Source organism: Bombina bombina, chromosome 5 (genome assembly GCF_027579735.1).
Source record: "Bombina bombina isolate aBomBom1 chromosome 5, aBomBom1.pri, whole genome shotgun sequence".
Taxonomy (NCBI): Eukaryota; Metazoa; Chordata; class Amphibia; order Anura; family Bombinatoridae; genus Bombina; species Bombina bombina.
In genome coordinates this window covers 864,204,822-864,227,858 of record NC_069503.1, presented here as the reverse complement: position 1 = coordinate 864,227,858, position 23,037 = coordinate 864,204,822, and the positions used below count along the sequence as shown (strand labels likewise).

The 23,037-nt window shown below is 35.1% G+C and overlaps 1 protein-coding gene across 1 annotated transcript in view; it reads right to left on the bottom strand.

Moving 5' to 3' along the window:
* The window catches only part of DSG4 (desmoglein 4), a 58,330-nt gene that overhangs the window by 16,010 nt on the left and 19,283 nt on the right, over positions 1 to 23,037 (bottom strand). The window contains exons 2-9 of the mRNA XM_053713135.1: positions 16,287 to 16,322; positions 15,201 to 15,338; positions 13,250 to 13,408; positions 12,277 to 12,421; positions 11,996 to 12,162; positions 10,096 to 10,230; positions 3,316 to 3,501; positions 1,225 to 1,496 (exon numbers count right to left, since the gene is read on the bottom strand). Coding sequence (XP_053569110.1) covers positions 1,225 to 1,496; positions 3,316 to 3,501; positions 10,096 to 10,230; positions 11,996 to 12,162; positions 12,277 to 12,421; positions 13,250 to 13,408; positions 15,201 to 15,338; positions 16,287 to 16,322 — 1,238 coding nt within the window. The remainder of the gene's footprint in view (positions 1 to 1,224; positions 1,497 to 3,315; positions 3,502 to 10,095; positions 10,231 to 11,995; positions 12,163 to 12,276; positions 12,422 to 13,249; positions 13,409 to 15,200; positions 15,339 to 16,286; positions 16,323 to 23,037) is intronic.

Genomic DNA, 23,037 nt, shown 5'->3' with positions numbered 1-23,037 from the left:
TTCAAGCTTGCTCCTGTTTGTCTAAAGGGTCTTTTTATATGCTGGGAAGGGGAGGGGGGGGGGGGTGTCTGCTCATCCTGATTTCCCAGCGCCTTTCATTGGCTGTCCCAACTTAACCTCATCAATTGTACTAAACTGGGAGCTTCTATGGAAGTTTTTAAAAGGTTTTATACTAGATTTGTATATTATTATATGTGCATATTCTTCTTTATAGTAGTGCCTATTAGATGCAGTAATATGAAAATTTGTGTATACTGTTACTTTAATCTATTATACATCCCAGATGCTATCCCTTTAGTGTGGCTTAGGACAAACTCTTTCGACTGGAGCACAGGTTAAGGTGTGTCAGAGCCCAGAGTAAAAGAATAAGATTTTATGAATTATTTGTCAGAATGTACAAATACTTTATAATGAGCTTTGATATGCAGAGAACCAAAGTATTGCAATAAAATGTTGAAAAATATGTTACTTTAGATTTTGATAACTACCCTCAGTAAAAATATTAAACTGCTGAGATGCCACACTTTTATTTGACTTATTAAAGGGACACTAGACCCTAAATATATGTTTTGCCCCTCCCCTTAATCATGTATGCTGCCATTATGGAACCTAGGTTACCTGGAGTGCAGTGAAAGATAGATTTCAACATGGCGACTAGAGAGAGGTGGAAAATTCCCTCAATACTAGGGTTATAAAATAAATTAAGTGTTTAATGTCCCTTTAGTTTGAAATTTATGTCTATTATCATTCTGCTACACAACATTGTGAAATTTTCTTACTTATTTTAGACACTTGCAACGCGAAACATAGACATCTGTATGCTTTGAATGCATGCCCATATTTCTCCTGTAAACAAGGTAGATGGTGCAAGACTCAGTAAACCTCATAAGCCACTATGGCCACCTCATAACTGAATAATACATGATCATGCAAAGGCATGAACAGACATTTTCTAGGGGGGCAAAAAGATAAAACAAAATATTTCAAACATAATAGTCTCAGTGGCAACATGCAGAGCAGCAGAGGAAAGTTTTTTGTATGCATCATCTTCATTTTCAAAATGGTGGCTCAGTGGCATCTACAGACTCAAGTAGAACTCATGCTTAAATATAAGATGCAGCATTTCATAGTGCAGTTTTGCACCCCACCTCCCCGGTCACTCATAGCAACATGTTGTTTATGTTATTATTAAAACAATGACATAATATAAGAAAACATTCTTACACAATATTGGTTGCTGGTTTTCCAGTCTCCATATCAATAGCTGTAAATTTTGCTAGAATGCGAGAAATTAAATCATCTCTATTTATACCATCAGGGAGAGTGATATATTGTGTATTTGGCTGGAACGAAGGCCCTTCCATCTGATTTCCTACAATAACGTTTATGGTTGACATTTGAGCTCTGTATTCTGATATAACAGAATGGTGAAATGCTGCTCTGTTAACAACAACAATACCAAGGTTCATTGATTGCATGGCTTCGTAATCAAGTTCCTGTAGAGGTAAAAAAAAAGCTTATTAATTATTACTATTTTGTTTTGTTTACAATGTGTTAACTTATTCAGTGCCAAATCACAATTAAAGGGACACTGAACCCAAATTTTTTCTTTCGTGATTCAGATAGAGCATGAAATTTTAAGCAACTTTCTAATTTACTCCTATTATCAAATTTTCTTCATTCTCTTGGTATCTTTATTTGAAATGCAAAAATGTAAGTTTAGATGTCGGCCCATTTTTGGTGAACAACCTGGGTTGTTCTTGCTGATTGGTGGATAAATTCATCCACCAATAAAAAAGTACTGTCCAGAGTCTGAATCAATAAAAAAGCTTAGATGCCTTATTTTTCAAATAAAGATAGCAAGAGAACGAAGAAAAATTGATAATAGGAGTAAATTAGAAAGTTGCTTAAAATTGCATGCTCTATCTGAATCACAAAAGAAAAAATTTGGGTTCAGTGTCCCTTTAAGTGAAGTATTAAGACAGAAGTAATAGATTTAATGGGACACTCAAGCCAAAATTAACTTTTATGATTTAGATAGAGCATGGAGTTTTAAGACACTTTGCATTTTACTTCCATTATCAAATTTTCTACTGAGCATGTGCACACGCTCACAAGGTATATGTATACTAGTCTGTGGTTGGCTGATGACTGTCACATGATACAGAGGAGAAAAAATAAATTTGGCAGAAAACAAAATATACTGTTTATTTGAAATTCAGAGTCAGTGCTATTGCATTGTCTTTTTATTATGTACTTTTAAAATGATGTAATTCTACTGCATTAAGTAGTCATTTAATGTTAGAATTATATTGCCTAAAACCAGTAAATTATATTACATATGATGCCACGGAAATTCTAGTTTCCTGTTTAATCTTGCATAAAAATACATGTTCTGTTCACCTTTATCACTCAGAGTTCTAACCATTGTTTTTGATTAGACAGGTTTGTTATACTAAAATTAATGTTTTAATTATTTCACTGACGTTTTTTCAGTAAAACATGTCTGCAGTGATAAAAAAAGCTATCAACCATCCACTTGCGTGTTTCTGAATGAACTGACTGGGGGAATCTTAAAAAAAAAGAGTCTCAAATAAGCTGTATGTATAATCAAAGCATGCAGGTTGTAATAATAGCAGACAATTTACCTAAAAAAAGCTTCCCTTCAAGTATTAGGTGAGCTTTCATGCTTAGGCCAATATGTGGATGAATTGCATTCTATAACTCCTTTTTTTTCTATAGTGTTCAATAAAAGTTGCTGTTTCAAATGCAATCAAGAAAGGCTGATAATTGAATCGATAAAGTTTCAGTATTCAAGGCCACATTGGCTGGTATGGGACACTATGAAGCTGATATGATTCTTGAATGCATTTCCCTCCACCATGCTTCCTTTTAGATAACATTAAAGGGATAGTCTAGTCAAAATTAAACTTTAATTATTCAGACAGAGCATGCAATTTTAAGCAACTTTCTAATTTTCTCCCATTATCAATTTTCTTCGTTCTCTTGCTATCTTTATGTGAAAAAGCAAGAATGTAAGCTTAGGAGCCAGTCCATTTTTGGTTCAACACCTTGGATACTGATTGCTGACTGGTGGCTACATTAAGACACCAATCAGCAAGCGCTATCCAAGGTGCTAAACCAAAAATGGGTCGTCTCCTAAGCTTACATTCTTGCTTTTTAAAATAAAGATACTAAGAGAACAAAGATAATTGCTAATAGGAGTAGATTAGAAAGTTGCATGCTCTATCTGAATCATTAAAGTTTAATTTTGACAAGACTATCCCTTTAATGTAACGAGTTCTATAGCTTTACCTTAACGACTTTCAGATAAACTTCATTCGTTTGAGTATTTGTTTCTGTTACAAACCAGCCTCCTTCATTTCCAGAGACAAACTCAATAACAGCTATCCAGTTGTCAGAGTACATTTCATCAGCATCGAATACTTTCATGATTAGTAATTGGTCATTTAATGTATTTTCCTCAATTTGAACAGAGTACTATAAAGAAGATAATAAAATACAAAAGGGTCAATTATAATTAATTAATAAATATAATATATAGTTTGAACGCAAAGATAATTATCAACAACAATAATACAAATGTTATATTCAGAAATATGTGTACAATGGGAAATAAACAATACATTTTTAACAAAAGTTATAATTTAGTCCTAAAAATTTTCAAACATTTTGTAAAATTAGTTAAAATTAACCTAATGTTACACTTTAACGTCTCACTTTAGTTCATTTTTAATGTGGTTAGTGTGAGATTTCAATTAAATTCTATTTAGACCAAAGACTGCATGGGTTTGTGTAAATTGTTCAGTTTAAAGGGACAGTGTTTTTTTCTCTCTCTTCAAAGTGTTCCCAATTATATATTTTATCTGCTGGGATGTATTATATTGTTTACAAAAAGCTCCTGTATGTGTATTTTGTAATTTGAACTAGCTGATTTTCTTTCTTAAGACACGGTGAATCCACGTATCATCATTTCCCTTCCCACAAACCCCAGTCATTGTCTTTGCCTGCGGTGCAAGGAGGAGGTGAAGTCTTTTTGGTGTCTGAAAAGAACTTTATTTCAATCAATATTTTATTATTTTAAAGCAGAGTAGGTTTGCTCTGATCTTTCCTTGGGTCTAGCCGTACCCCACGTCAATCTCTTCAGTAGGGCAGTAGTGGCTTTTAAGCAGTTGAGAACTTGTGGGTTAAAATCCTCACTGTGCCTCTAAACAGATTGCTGCCCTATTCAGAACCCTGAGTAAGTTTACTATAATCTTTCTTTCTTCCCAGGTCCCTGTGAGGAATGGCATCCTCTCACACCGGGTGAACTGTCCTTTCTGCTAGACAGCCTTAATTACAGGTAAGTGCCATTTTTTTCTTTAAGCTTCAAAGGACACTGGCACTTTAAAGCAGCTTCTTGCTGCAGAATAAGGGACGTTAAATCTTTATTTTTGATTCTCTTAAGGATCCATTATGGCAGAATAGCAGGCACTGAGGGTGATTAGGAGATTGGGCATTACAGGTTTAATAGCCCGGCTCATTGGTGGCTCAGTCTGTTTCTCCTGGTTCCGATTTACCGGTCCAGGGCTCTTTTACCGACCATGTGGTTGTTTAAACAGGCAAAGTACTTGCCGTTTTTCTCAATTCCCATTAAAAGATAAATATATATATATATATATTTTTGGCTTTATTGTTAGTTGCATTATAGAACAAGAGGCCTTGCTAGCTGTTGCATGCGCACTTTGCTTTAACACCCAAGTAGAACCCCTTTTAGTTCTTCATGTACTGAAAGAACTTTATTTTATTAGGATATACTTTTTGATTCTGAGCCACCATCCTCTAAGGCTGACGCTGTTCAGGTTTCTCCTGTATCAGAATTGCCGCAGCTTTCTCCTCAAGCGTCCAATTAATTATCGTCACCTCATGCAGTGCCCTGCAGTTCCCCTCACGCTCCTGTAGGAGTTTCTTTGCAAGACATTGCGCTCCAGGTATGCTCTGCAGTTTCTGAGGCATTGTCTGCTTTTTCCATACTTCAGGGAAAACGCAAGAGGAAATTTAAATATTCGGTTAAGGTTTCTGATCCAGTTGTGGCTATCCAGGCTGTTCCTTCTCAGAGGTCTAAGAAGTAAAGCACATCGGTAGCATCTGAGGGTGAAATCCCTGACTCAGACAGTATAATTCCTTCTTCTGATGCTGAAGTGGTATACTTCAGGTTTAAGCTGTAACACCTACGTATGTTGCTAAAGGAGGTTTTGGCTACCTTGGACGACTCTGATACGACTATCGTAGTCAACCCTAAGAAATCTAGTAAGTTAAATACTCCTGTACCAGACAGTGCTACAGAGATTATTGCACGGGAGTGGGAGAGGCCTGGAATTCCCTTTTCTCCATTTCCAATTTTCAAGAAATTTTTAGTGTGGCAGCCTATTGGTTTGATGCGTTGTCTGATTCTAGACAGATACTGCTCTTGAGGAGATCCAGGACAGGATTAAGACTCTTAAGTTAGCCAATTCCTTTATCATGGATGTTTCCTTACAAGTAATTGAGTTGGGAGCAAAGATACCTGGTTTTGCTGTTCTAGCTCACAGAGCTTTGTGGTTAAAATCCTAGTCTGCGGATGTTTCATTTAAGTCCAAGCTTTTGGCGATACCCTACAAGGGTAAGACCTTGTTTGGACCTGGCTTGGCTGAAATAATTTCAGATATTACAGGTGGAAAGGGATCCTTTTTTCCACAGGATAAAAAGAATAAGCCAAAAGGATGTCAGAGTAATTTTCATTCCTTTTGAAACTTCAGAGGTAAACCTTCCCCTCCCTCTTCCAAACAGGAACAGTCCAAGCCTTCTTGGAAGCCCAATCAGTCTTGGAATAGGGGGAAGCAATCTAAGAAACCCACAGCTGATTCCAAGTCAGCATGAAGGGTCTGCCCCCGATATGGGAGCTGATCCAGTAGGGGGCAGACTTTCTCAATTCGCTCAAGCCTGGATACGGGATGTCCCGGATCCCTGGGCTGTGGACATTGTATCCCAGGAGTACAAGTTAGAATTCGAGACTTTTCCTCCCAGGGGCAGGTTCCTCCTCTCAAGATTATCTGTAGACCAGATGAAAAGAGAGGTGTTATTAAATTGTGTTTAGGATCTTTCCACCCTGGGAGTGATAGTTCCAGTCCCAAGGCAGGAACAGGGTCTGGGTTTCTACTCCAATCTGTTCGTTGTTCCCCAAAAAGAAGGGAACTTTCAGACCAATTTTAGACCTGAAATGTCTAAACAAGTTCCTCAGAGTACCGTCCTTCAAGATGGTAATTATATGTTCCATTCTTCCCTTGGTCCAAGAGGGTCAGTTCATGACAACCATAGACCTGAAGGATGCGTACCTTCATGTTCCCATACACAAGGATCATCACAAATTTCTGAGATTCGCCTTGCTAGACAAACACTTTTTGAGTTTGTGGCTCTGCCATTTGGCCTTGCCACAACTCCCAGAATTTTCTCAAAGTTTCTGGGGGCTCTTTTGGCAGTAATTCGGTCTTGGGGCAATGCAGTGGTGCCCTATCTGGAAGACATTCTGGTTCAGGCACCGTCTTTTCAACAAGCAAACTCTCATACTGAGATCTTGTTATCTTCGCTCCCATGGATGGAAGGTGAATTTGGGAAAAAGTTTTCTGGTTCCAGCTACAAGGGTAGTTTTTTTAGGGACCATAATAGATTCCCTATCGATGAAGATATTTCTGACAGAACAAGGTTCTGATTTTCGATTTTTGCCTTGCCCTTCAGTCCTCTCCTCGGCCGTCAGTGGCTCAATGTATGGAGGTAATTGGTCTGATGGTAGCTTCCATGGACATCATCCCATTCACTCAGTTCCATCTCAGAGCTCTGCAGTTATGCATGCTAAGACAATGGAACAGGGACTATGCAGATCTGTCTCAATGAATAGATCTGGATCAGGCAACAAGAGACTCTCTTCCGTGGTGGTTGTCTCAGAAACACCTCTCCCAGGGAACTTGATTCCGCAGACCTTCCTGGGTGATTGTGACCACGGATGCCAGCCTGCTGGGCTGGGTAGCAGTCTGGGAATCATTGAAGGCTCAGGGTCTATGGACTCGGGAGGAGTCAGATCTCCCCATAAACATCCTAGAGCTGAGAACGATCTTCAATGCTCTTCTGGCCTGGCCTCAATTAGCCTTAGCCCGGTTTATCAGGTTCCAGTCGGACAACATAACTTTAATGGCTTACATCAACCACCAGGGAGGAACTCAGAGTTCCTTGGCCATGACAGAGGTGGCTCAAATTATTCAGTGGGTGGAAACCCACAACTGCTGTCTATCTGCGATCCACACTAGGAGTGGACAATTGGGAATTTCTGAGTAGACAGACTTTTTATCCTGGAGGTGTTTTCCAGCTTGACCCTCAAATGGGGGCGCCCGGAGCTGGATCTCATGGCATCTCGGCAGAATGCCAAGCTCCCGAGGTATGGTTCAAGGTCAAGGGATCCACAGGCCGTCCTGATAGATGCTCTGGCGGTCCCTTGGAATTTCAGTCTAGCATACCTGTTTCCTGCATTCGCTCTCCTTTCACGAGTCACTGATCGGATCAAGTAGCACTGGCGTGGCCTCGCAGGATCTGGTATGCAGACCTAGTGGAAATGTCATCTCTTCCATCTTTGAGACTACTTCTGAGGAAGGACCTTCTACTTCAGGGTCCCTTCCTTCATCCAAATCTCACTTCTCTGAAGCTGACTGCTTGGAGATTGAACGCTTAATATTATATAAGCATAGGTTTTCCGAGTCGGTCATTGAGACTTTGATCCGAGCTCGCAAGCCTGTGACAAGAAAGATTTACCATAAGATATGACGTAAATATCTGTATTGGTGTGAATCCAGAGGTTACTCTTGGAGTAGAGTCAGGATTCCTAGAATTTTGTCCTTCTTCCAGGAAGGTCTGGAGAAGGGTTTATCAGCAAGTAGTCTGAAGGGTCAGATCTCTGTGTTGTCTATTTTGTTGCATAAGCGTCTGGCGGGAGTGCCAGACATGCAATCTTTTTTTCAGGCCTTGGTCAGAATCAGGCCTGTGTTTAAACCTGTTACTCCTTCATGGAGTCTTAACCTTGTTCTTAAAGTTTTACAGAAGGCTCTGTTTGAGACTATGCATTTATTAGATATTAAGAGGTTATCTTGGAAGGTTTTGTTTCTTGTTGCTATTTCTGCCCCTTATCTTTCATGCTTATAAGGTGGTTCTTCGTACTAAGTTAGGTTTCCTTCCTAAAGTTGTTTCGGACATGAATATTAATCAGGAAATTGTTGTTCCTTCTTTGTGTCCTAATCCTTCTTCTCATAAGAAGCGTTTGCTGCACAACCTAGATGTTGTGCATGTGCTGAAATTCTATTTGCAGGCTTTGCCTTTAACCAGTCTTCTGCTTGTTTGTTTGTTTCTCTGAGAAACGCAAGGGTCAGAAAGCTACGGCTACTTCTCATTCGCTTTGGCTGAAGAGTATTATTCGTTTGGCCTATGAGACTGCAGGACAGCAACCTCCTGAGAGAATCACAGCTCATTCCACGAGGGCTGTTTCTTCTTCCTGGGCCTTTAAAAATGAAGCTTCTGTGGAACAGATTTGCAAGGCTGCAACTTGGTCCTCTCTGCATACTTTTTCTAAATTTTATAAATTTGATACTTTTGCCTTGGCTGAGGCTTCTTTTGGAAGAAAGGTTCTTCAAGCAGTGGTGCCTTCTGTTTAGGTTACCTGTCTTGTCCCTCTCTTATCATCTGTGTCCTCTAGCTTGGGTATTGATTCCCAACAGTAATTGATGATGATCCGTGGACTCACCGTGTCTTAAGAGAAAGCAAAATTGATGTTTATCTGATACATTTATTTGTTTCTTGACACGGTGAGTCCACGGCCCTCCCTGTTTTTACAGACAGTTTTTTTGTTATCTAATCCTCAGGCACCTCTGCGCCTTGTGTTTTTTTCTCTCTCTCTTTTCCTTTAGTCGAATGACTGGGGTTTGTGGGAAGGGAAGTGATACTTAGGGCAAGATTTATCAAAGTGAGAATAATAAAATTCTCACATTTGTCGTCAAAAAACCCCTCACAAATTATATCATCATATTATGAAAGGTTATGCGCCAATAAAGTCGTAACTTTTCATATATGCGAACATATTGACTCATGACCATTCGCAAGTCTTAAATATATGCAAATAAGTTGTCTGGAAATGCCTAATTCTTGTATTAATCTCTATTGGTATTTTAAAATGCTTTACCGGTGTCTAAAATTAAGATTGATAAAAAAAGTGAAAATGAAATTATCGCAAGAAAACTAGGATCAGCCATTCGCTTGACATCGCAAAAAGGTTTTGCCCCAAAAATGTCTCTAGGATTTTGATAAATACTGGCGCCATTTTTTATTTCACACATCTCTAACTATTGCGCAAATAATAGCAAATTTTTAGCCGCATTTTATCGGGGCTTGATACATTTTGCCCTTAACAGCTTTGCTGTGGTGCTCTTTGCTTCCTCCTGCTGGTCAGGAGTGATATTCCCAACAGTAATTAATGATGATCCGTGGCTAACTGTGTCAAGAAATAAATCAATCAGGTAAACAAAAATTTTTTTTGTCTTTTGTATCCCCACTTATACTGAAGCATTCAATACTTAAGTACTGGTTATAGAAAAACTATGTAAACAAAAATGTTTAAAAAACACAACATACTCCCAGTGGGGGTTGAACAGAGAGGTACTAAAATGTTAATTTTCCATTGTTCTCTCTAAGGGCCTAATGATCAAAAACTTGCTGTCGTGGAGAGAATTCCCACAACATCTTTGGAGTTGGAGTTTTTTTTCAACATTATATTGTAATGTATGCATCTCTTCACCAAAGTTATTGGGAGAGATATCAATATCATTTAATATCAGGAGCTTTAGTTTGCGAGGTGATTTCATGCAGATTATGTTAAGTATTATTGGTATATATATATATATATATATATATATATATATATATATATATATATATATATATATAAACTATTACTATGTAATATATCTAGTCATACAAATACAAACCTTGGTACTGGTATTAAATTCCATTAATAATTCTTACCGATTCATACTCTAAAACAGGGAAGTTATCATTCACATCAAGGATTTTGATATCAGCTTCGCAACTCCCAGACTGTCCTCCTGCATTTCCATCCAAATCGGTACCACTAACCATAATCCTGTAGCTACTTTGTGTCTGAAAACATTGAATAATACAAACATTATAAAGATATTTATCTAAAGAAAAAGAAAATATTGTTCAATGATTTTTGACAGAACAATTACATTAAAAACATTTAAAATGAAATAAGGCAGACAGAACACATACACATAATTGACCTTTTTTTGTAGCCTGCATAATGGAATATGGATATGCAAAAAAACTATATATATATATATATATATATATATATATATATATATATATATATATATATATATATATATATATATATATATGTATATATAGCAACAGGTTTCAGTGCCTTACGTTCAGCTGTGTGAGGCACTGAAACCTGTTGATACAATCTTGACAAAGATTGCGAGGACCGAAACATTGACTGATTGATGTAATCCTATGATGGATATCTTGCAGAAATAAAGTTATAAACATTGGAAATTAAGACCTGTGAGTGCCCCTTCTTCCATTTGACTTTCTATGTGTATTTTATGGAAAGCACCCAGGCAGACTAACAATATATATATATGTGTGTGTGTTTTATTATCTCAAATTAATTCTTCATTTTTTCCCCATTTTTAATTGTCTGCATTATTTCCAAATCCAGTTTTCATATACTTTCTTTCAAAATAATTTACAGGTTCCATGTACTTTTTAGCATGTTAAGTTTCATGAATCAGTACAGCAAGAGCAGAACCTTTACTTATTCACAGCAGGTCAGAAAATGGTATAAACAGTTAAAGGGACATTTTAGAATAGAGGCAGTTTTGCAGTGTCCTTGTATTAGCTTTTACTGGGAATGGCACATAAGGAGGATACATCCATAAGTCCTATGCACCCTCATTCAAACACTGTACCTTCTCACAGAGCCAGCGGCAGCCGTGCATGTTGTGTTGAATACTAACACAATTTACTGCAAAAATGCTTATATTCAAAATTGAAATGCACTAATGTACATTTCAATTTTAACTATAATGTCCCTTTTAGTAAGCTTTCACCTAGGGTTGCCAGCTTTCCTTAAATAATGTCCTCCCCAAAAGCTCTATTAAAGTCTCCACCTTTGAACCCACCATGCATATTTTTTTCATAAGTGAGCAGTGATTTTATCCTCTCGACTGCTAGTAACACAACAGTGATTTAACCCACTTTAACTACCAATGGCAAACCCAGAGCCATGTTCTTGCACCCTCATAGTTCCCAGTAAAACAAAAAAATTGTACTTTTACCCAGTGGCTATTGGCAATAAACAGAGCAATATTTTAACAACTGTAACTGCCAGACGCACATAAGACAGATATGTTTTTTTTACCTTCCTAGGCTGTAAAAATGAGCAGTACCTGTGCAATGTTGTTTCTTCCAGGACCAAATCTGTAATGCTTAGTGGCACAGGAGGTATTTAAAATGTTGCTGCCAATAAGGGAACTTTAAAAAAACGAACATTTTCAAGTGTCCAGTAGATTTGTAAAGATTTTTCTTAGACAATTTGCTGAAATAGTGGACTGTTCAGCTGAATACTGGATATCTGGCAACCCTACTCTCACCACTTAGTATTTTAATTACTGAAACCTTGTATGAAATAGATGTTCACCTTTTTGTTTTAAATAATACATTTTAGTTTATTTTTTTAAACATGCCCCTGTATGGCCCTTTAAGCAGATAATATGTAAATGGTCAAATTTTCAAAATTTAAATAACTTGTGCATTTTCTGAGATATTTGTGAGTGTAGTGAATGAAGGAACAGGATTAATTTTTAGATTTAAAATTTACAGTTTTGTGGCTTACCTCTCTGTCTATTGTACTTGTCATCGTAAAGACTTGTCCAGTATATTTATTCATAATAAACATTACTGGATCAGAGGGATCCTGAGAAACAATTTTATATGCAATTTTTGAATTAATTGTATTTTCCTCATCTGCATCTGTAGCAGTAATCTGCATCACTATCGAGTCTGAAAGATACATGAAAAAAACAGAAGCATTATTAATCACGTTATTTATATGTCTTACAATGACGTCTGCAAGAGCCAAAAAGATACATGTAAAATAATATAAAATATTCTTACTTGCGCTGCTACGCTCTGCTATTGATCCGACAAAGATGCTTTGTAAAAATACTGGGGCATTATCATTAATATCCATAACTCTGACACGCAATTCTAGAGGTTTTTCCACATCTCCTCCATTAGGATTAAGAGCTCGTACAGTTAACTAGGCAAAAAAAAAAAAAAAAAGAATTTAATTCAATTATATTAGTAGTAGCGTATAATTTTTAAAAACATTATTGTGACCGATGAAATCTCTTTACAGTGCAAATTGGGAGTCAGGTAGATATGTTAATTATTTCTTATCTATAAGTGAAATGTGAAAGAAGCAATTTAAAAAAAAAAAGAAAATTAAAAATTAAAAGAACAATATTTCTTAGGGAAGTATATTTTTTACTATGTTACTTCAAGGGATATTTGAAATGCAACTTAAAGGGAAAGTGTAATGTAAAATTGTTTTCCCCTTAATGTCTTTGCAATTACTTTTTGTACCTGCTACATGGTTTAAAATGTATGGGAAATTACTCCTTTAGGTATATTTTTGTATATGAAATCACTTTATCTGCTAATTGAGTGTCAGTGTGGTTTTTCACATCTGACCTGGCGTAGTTTTGATAATTGGGCACTTAGAGAGACAATTGAAAAATAACATTTTCTTATCTCTCTATCCAACCACCTAATGGGAGTGCAATTTCTTCTAAACCTTCTTGTTTAAATAGCTTTGCCATAACCAGTATTTAAATATTGAAATATTCAGTATAGGTGGGAGTACATCAGGCAAAAACAGCTATTTCAAATGAGAAACTAAAGTTAAATAGTCTATTTGTAAACAATTGAATACGTTCCTGCAGGTAAAACTGATCATTGGGAACACTTTAAAGGGAGAAAAAATATATATAGTACAATACCCCTTTAAATAAATCAGATTTCTCTCTTGTGATTTGTAGCATAGGTGAAGATTCTTACATCTGAAATAAAACTGCTTACAACTTACATAAAACATTGGAATTTGTTCACGGTCAATACGAGCTGCTGTGACATTCAAGTCTCCTGTTCTGGGATTGATCAAAAATACACCAAAAGGCGCTCGATCTACTCCAGGCCCAGAAACTGTGTAAGTTATTCTTTGTTTTATTTCAATATCCGAACGGACCTGTAGGTTAAAGAAAAACAGTGTCATGTTTTAACATAAGAATAATAGATATTATTTATTATTTGTTCTGAGTAACCCACACAACCCAAAATATAGAAATAACTATTCTATATTTCATTTGGTCATTAACACCCAAAAATATTTAAAATAGTAAAATATTTTAGGTCTCACATGATTGTTTTTCATTGAACCCTTTAAAGTGAAGATAAAATACACATGTTCAAATAATAAACAAAAATTAATATATTGATTTACGCAATGAAAGGAAACAAAATGTTCTCATAGTATCAAATTTAATTAATCCTCTTTGTATCCTTTGTTGAAGGAGCATCAATGTACTAATAGGAGCTTGCTGAGCCAATGACAAGATATGCATATATGTGCAGCCACCAGTCAACAGCTAACTTTCATCGTTTTTTGATGCCCCTGAGCCTAGGTATGCTTTTCAACAAAGAATACCAAGAGAAGCAAATTAGATAATAAAAGTAAATTAGAAAGTTGTTTAAAATTGTAAGTTCTCTCTAAATTATGAAAAATAAAAAATGCGTCCCTTTAAATTGCAGATTTGCCTCCAATGACAATATTGCTTAGGTGGAAAAGATGTTGACATTAAAACAACTGCATCAAAAATCCCTTAATCAAACTTAGGTGTCTGTAGAACTGATGACCAAGGTAGGAGACCAATGTAGAAGATTGTTAATCTTATACTTAAAGGGACAGTCAAGTCCAAAAAAAACTTTCATGTTTCAAATAGGGCATGTAATTTTAAACAACTTTCCAATTTACTTTTATCACCAATTTTGCTTTGTTCTTTTGGTATTCTTAGTTAAAAGCTAGACCTAGGAAGGCTCATATGATCATTTCTAAGCCCTTGAAGGCCGCCTCTAATCACATGCTTTTGTATTTGCTTTTCACAGCAGGGGAGAGCTAGTTCAGGTAAACCCTATAGATAACATTGTGATCACGCCCGTGGATTGTGGCAGACACTGCACTAATTGGCTAAAATGAAAGTCAATAGATAATAAATAAAATGTCATGTGATCAGGGGTCTGTCAGAAGATGCTTAGATACAAGTTAATCACAAGAGGTTAAAACTATATTAATATAACTGTGTTGTTTATGTAAAACTGGGGAATGGGTAATAAAGGGATTATCTATCTTTTAAAACAACAAAAATTCTGGTGTTGACTGTCCCTTGAAGAAGATGGAAAATCCAAATTGTAGTATGTTGCAATTTCAGAAGAATAAATATGGCTCCAATAAAAGCTGAACATTACGTGGGGCCGTATTCTTCAGCATGCGAATACCTACGTTTATTGATTCTCCTGGTATTGTTTGTTAACCTCTTAAGGACATATGACAGAATTTTTCCGTCATAAAACAATTGAACAAACTGAAAGCTGCGTCCTTAAAGGGTTAAAGGAACAGCAATGCACTACTGGCAGTTAGCTGATCACATCAAGTTACCTAATGAAAAGATGCATAGATGTGCAGCCACCAATCACCAACTAGTTCCCAGTAGTGCATTGCTGCTTCTGAGTCTACCTAGGTATGCTTTTAAACAAAGGATACCAATATAAATAAACTAATTGGATATGGAAGTCATTTGGAATAAGTAAAATAAAATAAATACAGATCTTTCACTTATTTTCCCAACTGAGAGAATATAAATATTTGATTGGACTTTCCATATGTTTTAAACATTTTTCAAAGCTAATAATCTGCAGGACAAAAAAAACAAAACACACACACACACACAAAAGAAAAAACACAACTAATTTTATTTAAATACCTTGGCTATTGGATTTCTCTTTGTGTTATCTTGTTCTTCTCCCATATGAACAGGAGGTACAACCCATTCACGTTTTTGTCTCTTAAGCTGAAGTGGTTTCCAAATTATTTTCCCTTTTTCGTCTTTTCCACTGTTTGCCTTTAAATACAGATCACCCAAAAGTTCAATAAGTATAAATATTTATTTTTTAAAAAATTGTACAATAATAGGTAAAAGTCATATGATACGATGGTAAACGTAATGCTTGTAAAAAATATTTGGGCTCTTAGAAAGTATTTTTTTTATAAGACAAGTGGAATATGGAATTTATTGTGAGCATTTATAGAAAGGTCACAATATAATTTGAAAATATTTTTGACTGCTGTACATATGTTTATGCTGTAACACAATCTAATGCGAAGATATATGCTATAATTATAGAAAATACTTTTTGCGTTACTTGCCAGCATTGATGAGAGCTTTAGATCATCAAGCCCTATGTGTTTAACCTTTACAAACCACTGCAGTTCCTGAACAGAAAAAACTAGTGAGCCAATTAGTAGTGGCCTACGCAGGTATCCACTTATCACTGGCTATTTTCTGCACATTAGCTATGTGTTTATCCTCTTTGTGAGGGTTGAACATATAGTAAGCAAGGGACAATTATCTATACATTATATGCTCTATCAAATAACAGTATATATATATATTACAATGTTTGTTTAACTCACAAATAACACAAAAGTGCTAAAGCATATTTGTGCCAATTTTGGTTGATATATAATGATTTAAATGCTGTGCTAAATATAATGCCAACATATTTATTTGTGAGTGATTAATGTGCATTAAAAAGCGTTCTGTGTGTGGCAGGTTTTTACAAGTTTGCTTTTGGCCTTAAGGCTGTACGCTGGATGGTATTAGTGCATTTGGTATTCAAAGTTACAAACTGTACAAAACACATCTCTTCCACTTTGGATAATTGAACTAAAATAAATTGTGTGAACTTGCTCTATAAACTGCCACACATAGTGGTACTCAGCTTATCAACTTCTGGGGAATGAGAAAGAGGCTATGATGTAACAAAACATCCTTATCATTATGTATTACCTGTATCTGCCATTCACAGCTGCATTGCAGAGACACCTATGAAAACAAAAACAATTATTAGTGTATTTTTTACATTCCATAATTTAAACATTTCCAAATGTTTTAATTATTGTTAAAGAACCTCATGCACTGTTTTTACGCATTGCAAATGTTTCATGACTAAATTGTTCCAGTTCAACAATGAAAAGTATCAAACAATGGATTAAAGGAACAGTAAAGTCAAAATTAAACGTTTGTGTTTTAAGTAGAACATGCCATTTAAAACAACTTTCCTGAGGTCCTCTAGAATTACTCTTTAACAATGGATATTAAGAGAACTAAGCAAAATTGACAACTGAAGCAAAATTAAAAGTTGTTTAAAATGTTATGCTCTATCCAATCCATTTTAGTTTGATTTTGTCCCTTTAAGTATAAATATGTGTATTAATTAAAGGGACAATTTACAAAATGAATCTCCATATGTTCCCTTAAACCTGTGTGTGTGTGTCTATTTATGCTATATATATATATATATATATATATATATATATATATATATATATATATATATATATATATATATATAAAATTATATATATAAATGCAAGTGTTGGTAGAGCGCTTTATAGGAAAATATCCAAAAATATATCTAAAGTCTCCTGTCTTATGTTTAAAGACTACGTGAACTTATGATACACTGGACTGTGCAAATAATAATAATTCTCTGTCACCGTTAATTGGCACACTATAATATATAAGACATATACAAAAGTGGCGGTATAAATGTAACAATAAAAATATGGATGTGTATATAAACGAATAAGCAATTTAAGATGTAAAAAAAGTTTTAAAAATATATATATTATAATATTAAAAAGTTCCTGTAAAAGTCCCTTAATAATATTCCTTAAAAAAATCTTCCTTAAAATATCTTCACAGTCTTGTTTAGAATCCAAAAGGAAGCCAGACTCTATTATTTAAACCAAGGTTAAATCGTTTGGTTGGTTCTTCTAATGAAAATCGATGCACTGTCATCACAGTATAAGAATAGCCGTTCTGTAAATAATCCATACTGTGATGACAGTGCATCGATTTTCATTAGAAGAACCAACCAAACGATTTTAACGCTTTCACATTACCTCATATTAGATTGAGGTGGAACACTGTAAGCAGCCAATTTTTAGAGTGTTTTGTTTTTGTTTTTGTTACATAAATAAAAGTACAATATTGCACTATTTTTAGATTTTTCTTCTTACTGCATGTACTCCGCATCTGTGTATTCCGGAGATTACGCTACCAACTCCAAGCAGCAGAGAAGAGGGGATTTTGAAGGCTAGTCGTGGATCATCCTTCAAACTGTGCGGCACTTACCTCATAAAATTGGGGGTAAGAAAAGTAAGTAGGAACCCCAACGGGGTCGGCCATTCTTTTCCCTCTTACTCTGGATATTTTGGAGAAACTATGTTTCAGTATTATTATCGACCTTATTATAGGTATTTAAATAACAGAGTCTGGCTTCCTTTTGGATTCTGAACAAGACTGATAAGATATTTTAAGGAAGATTTTTAAGGGACTTTTACAGGAACTTTTTTATATTATAATATATATATATATTTTTTTAAAACTTTTTTAACATCTTAAATTGTTTATTCGTTTATATACACATCCATATTTTTATTGTTACATTTATACCGCCACTTTTGTATATGTCTTATATATTATAGTGTGTCAATTAACGGTGACAGAGAATTATTATTATTTGCACAGTCCAGTGTATCATATGTTCACATAGTCTTTAAACATAAGACAGGAGACTTTAGATATATTTTTGGATATTTTCCTATAAAGCGCTCTACCAACACTTGCATTTATATTTTATTCTAGTAATGATTGTACTATAGAGGGCAGGTACATATCATACTTTTTAGGCAGTAGCTGCTGTGGGGAAATACCGCCTGTATATTTACTGTATTACCAAGATTGTGACAGCCTAGCGCTTTTAGCTCCCCCCTTTTAAAAAAGAAAAATATATATATATATATATATATATATACTGTATATATATATATATATATATATATATATATATATATATATATATATATATATATATATATATTATATTTAACATACTGATTTGTTATTTTTTTTTAAAACCATTCTCCTGTAGATGTGCAAAACAATTTTTACATTTTCTTGCTGCTTTTAGTTATTAGTGTCCAGATTAGTTTTTAGATTTGATTTTCTCGAAAATTACAGCTACCAGTTTGATTACCAAATGAATATTACTTTTTTGTCATGATAAAATATCTACTATTCTGACATATTTATGGGCAGTAAACACCTTGAGATCTTTTTATATTATAAAATATTTAGTTAAGTGTAATGAAACAACTTTAGAATATTTTTTTGTTATTTATTTTGCCCCATTTCATGTAATTTAGTTGTGAAATGTCTAATTCTCAGAACTTGAAATGCACACTGCTGACTTCTTAAGGCCAACTCTGCTACATGTCTGTCCCTAATTGGATGTAACTGAAAACAATTGCAAAACAATGTACTTAATACTAATTTTATGACAGTGGCTAGCATTGTTGTCTGTGGACTACAGCCCAGATTGTATCCTCCAAATAGTGCAAATGGATGGTGGCATTTGGCTCTTGAAAAATTAATGCAGTAAAAAGAATGTTAATTTGTTTAAAAAATGTTAAGCCTTGGCAGATATGTTATTCTATAGCAACACAATAGAATATCTTGTAATGTGTTTATGACCTTTTTTTAACAGACTAAAAATCTAGTTGTGTGTGGCTGGCAGTATTGACATTCAGTATATACCAATTCATAAATAAAATGCATCTTAAGATTTAAATCCAAATTGCAAAAGTATTTTCAAATATTAATTAACAATGCATAACATTGCTAGCAGGTTGTAACACATATTGGAACAATACTTTTGAGCTCTGATAGCCAGAGCCTTCTCTTTGTATAGCATCATTTCATCACCTCCCATATAAGTAATATTACTCTCTACTGATAGTCAGAACCTTCTCTTTGTATAGCATCATCACCTCCTATATAAGTAAGGATAATACTTTAAAATATTAATTTAGAGAATAATATAAGTATGAAGATTTTTTACTGCACAGAGGATTTGATTGCTAACAGTGGCGTCACTAGGGTTGGTGTCACCCGATGTGGTAACTTATGATGTCACCGCCCCTCCCCCCAGAAAGCAGACACACACAAATACAAAAACACAGGCACACACACATACAAACACTCCGATACACTCAGACACACTTAGAAACATACTCAGACACACACAAAAACACTCTGACACACACACACACACACACACAAAAACACTCAGGCACACACACAAACACTTAGACACACACAAAAACACTCAGGCACACACACACACACACACAAAAACACTCAGGCACACACACAAACACTTAGACACACACACAACACACACACACACAAAAACACTCGGGCACACACACAAACACTTAGACACACACACAAACACTCAGGCACACACACAAACACTTAGACACACACACACACACACAAAAACACTCATGCACACACACAGAAACACTCAGACACACACACAAAAGCACTCAGACACACACATACACAAAAACACTCAGGCACACACACAAACACTCAGACACACACACAAAAGCACTCAGACACACACACACGCACACACGCACACACACACACACAAACACTCGGTCAGGTGCCAGGCATCCCCTTCATGATTTCCCAGTTCCCGTTTAGAGAGACAGCACAGCAGTGAGTGACTCCACTGCTCCACACATCACTGAACAGTGAGCACAGATAGGCAGGCAGGTTTAGGCTAGTTGCAAGCCCCACGGTACGCCCACAGCATTCATAGTGAAATTGGGCAGAGGAGGAGCAAAGTACAAACAAGCAAAAGCAGCCGGGAAAATTATTTGTGGAAATTGCAGCGCTGGCTCAAGGGGCAAAAAAAATGAAGTGTCTACAACTTCCCCAGTCCCACTAATGTTCACAAATGCTGGCCCCTCTAATAAAAATATCTATGCATCTCTACATTGTATTTCTTTGAATTTCAATAAAATTAAAAAAAAAAAAAAAAAATTTTTTTTTTGGTGGTGTCACCCCCTGGAGGGTGTCACCCTGGTGCGGCCCGCACCCCCCTCGTGACGCCACTGATTGCTAAGTTGTTGTGCCAATTAACTGAAGAAGAAAAAAAAGCAAAAACTTAACTAGATAAATTCACTTTATTGGAATCTCTATCTACTGCAGGGGAAACCTCTCTTTTTACAAGACGGTTAACAATAGATTTGATTTTAGTATTCTCCCCAGGACCTTTTGATGGGTGTACCATTAAATTAAAACTAGCTAATATTAAACATTTTCACTTTTTATTGCACAAATTATCAGTAAATAAATGTATGCTTGCACATTTTCTTTTGAGAACACTGGATTTCTAAATTGTTGTGCAGATTGGCATACTTTAGAAAAAATAGTAATACTACTTGAAAGTGATGCAGCATAACTGTAAAAAACTGACAAGAAAATATCACCTGAACATCTCTGTAAAAAAGAAAGATATTTTACCTCAAAATGTATTTAGCTCAGTAAGTGCTCTGTGAACAGTTATGCTTCAGTTCAGCTGGATGTTGAAAAAACAAAACAGCCAATCAGCTTCATCAGTGCTGAGGTCACACTTTGCTTTACTGTGATCTCATGAGATTTCACTTAAATATTGTGAAATTTCATACTAAACTTCCTTAAACTGATGAGAAATAACACAACTGTGCCTGCACATGCCAGATGAGCAGCACTCCTTTTCAAGTCCCTAGATTAACAGCCTGCTTGGCTGCTTAAAGGGACACTGAACCCAATTTTTTTCTATCATGATTCAGATAGAGCATGCAATTTTAAGCAACTTTCTAATTTACTCCTATTATCAAATTCTTTTCATTCTCTTGGTATCTTTATTTGAAATGCAAGAATGTAAGTTTTGATGCCGGCCCATTTTGGCAAACACACTGTGTTGTTCTTGCTGATTGGTGGGTAAATTCACCTACCAATAAACAAGTGCTTTCCATGGGTCTAAACCAAAAAAATAGCTTAGATGCCTTCTTTTTCATATAAAGAAAGCAAGAGAACGAAGACAAATTGATAATAGGAGTAAATTAGAAAGTTGTTTAAAATTGCATGCTCTATCTGAATCACAAGAGAAAGATTTTGGGTTCAGTGTCCCTTTAAAGTCTCTATAAAATACGATGTAGCTACTAAGGAAATTTTGAGGTCAAATATCTTCCTTTTTACATAGATGTTCAGGTAATATTTGTTAGTCAGCTTTTTACAGCTATGCTGCATTCTTTTTTTCAAGCAATTTAACATTTGGGTATACTAATAATAATAATACCTGTTATCAGTGCCGCAAGTCGATTAAGTTCGAGGTTGTGCGCTATACAAGTATCCAATTATTATTATTATTATTATTATTTGATTAATACATAAAACAAATATACATTATAAATAGATAAATAAATTCCCTTTAGCAGTATTTTCATGCATTACATGCTAATCCTTTCAGCAGTCGTGGCCAAAGTGAGTGCTGGACATAACTGCAACAAAGAAAGAGGTAAAGGAGAAAGAGGTAAAGAAAGAGGTAAAGGAGAAAGAGGTAAAGAAAGAGGTAAAGGAGAGAAAATGTAGAACTAAATAAAAATAAAGGTAGAAATATGTAATACAAGATGAGCTTCCCCACCATTATCTCTTGATTAACTTTTTCTTTTTGCACTACTAGATTTTTAGAATCATGCTGTTGATATACTCTTCTGCAAGGCCTCATTTAAAATGCTTAGATGTGCAGTCATAAAGTTCTGACTGTAATGATCAAGGACCACTTTCACTTCACAGGTTGTAGATTAGAGAGACTTGCTTACCATACTTTCCTGAAGAAAAGATCACTTTTTTAAAATTGAAAGGAAATGTACCTTGTATTATGGCTATAACCAGAGGTTAGAGGCTTCACAGGCTAGAAACGACATGTGTCCTAGCATACTGCATTTCCTAAGCTTAAGTAATTTGAACCTATATTATGTTTAATATATTAGTGAGTTATTTCACAAAATCTTATTTGAACTGAATATTAGTGTTACTGAATTGCGGCACAATGATGAAAAAAAATACTTAACCTATTTTTTTTACCACATGACTACTGATCATAAGAGTGCATAAATGTATTCCCCAGTTAACCCTTATTTTAATTTCTGACAAAATCCTGATTGTATTTTAGTTTGTATATTTTCCATTTATACAGCTTATTGTGGTATTTAATTTATTTACATCTTACTTTGACAATTCACATTTACTTTATTTTTCACCATTTATTATGCTGTTTATTTATCATACATTATTCAATTCGCTTCACATTTCATTATGGATATGTTTATTGTAAGCTTTGAAAGCACTTTAATTTGAAGTAACTGTTATCATATTTATTGTTACTTTTTCTATTAAAAAGTAGACATTTTATGTTCTGCAAGTTTTAAATTTACATATACAAAAATGTGTGTAAACCAATGGTTGTTTTTATTTTTTTCTTCATGCAAATGACTTATAATAATAAACAGATGTAACTATTAAAATACCCAGACTCTCTTATTATTGTTAAGCAGAAAAACCACTTCTTATCGTATCACTGAGAAAGTGGCCTTAGTTGGCATGAAATACGTTGGAGGAGGGATCCACTCTAGCG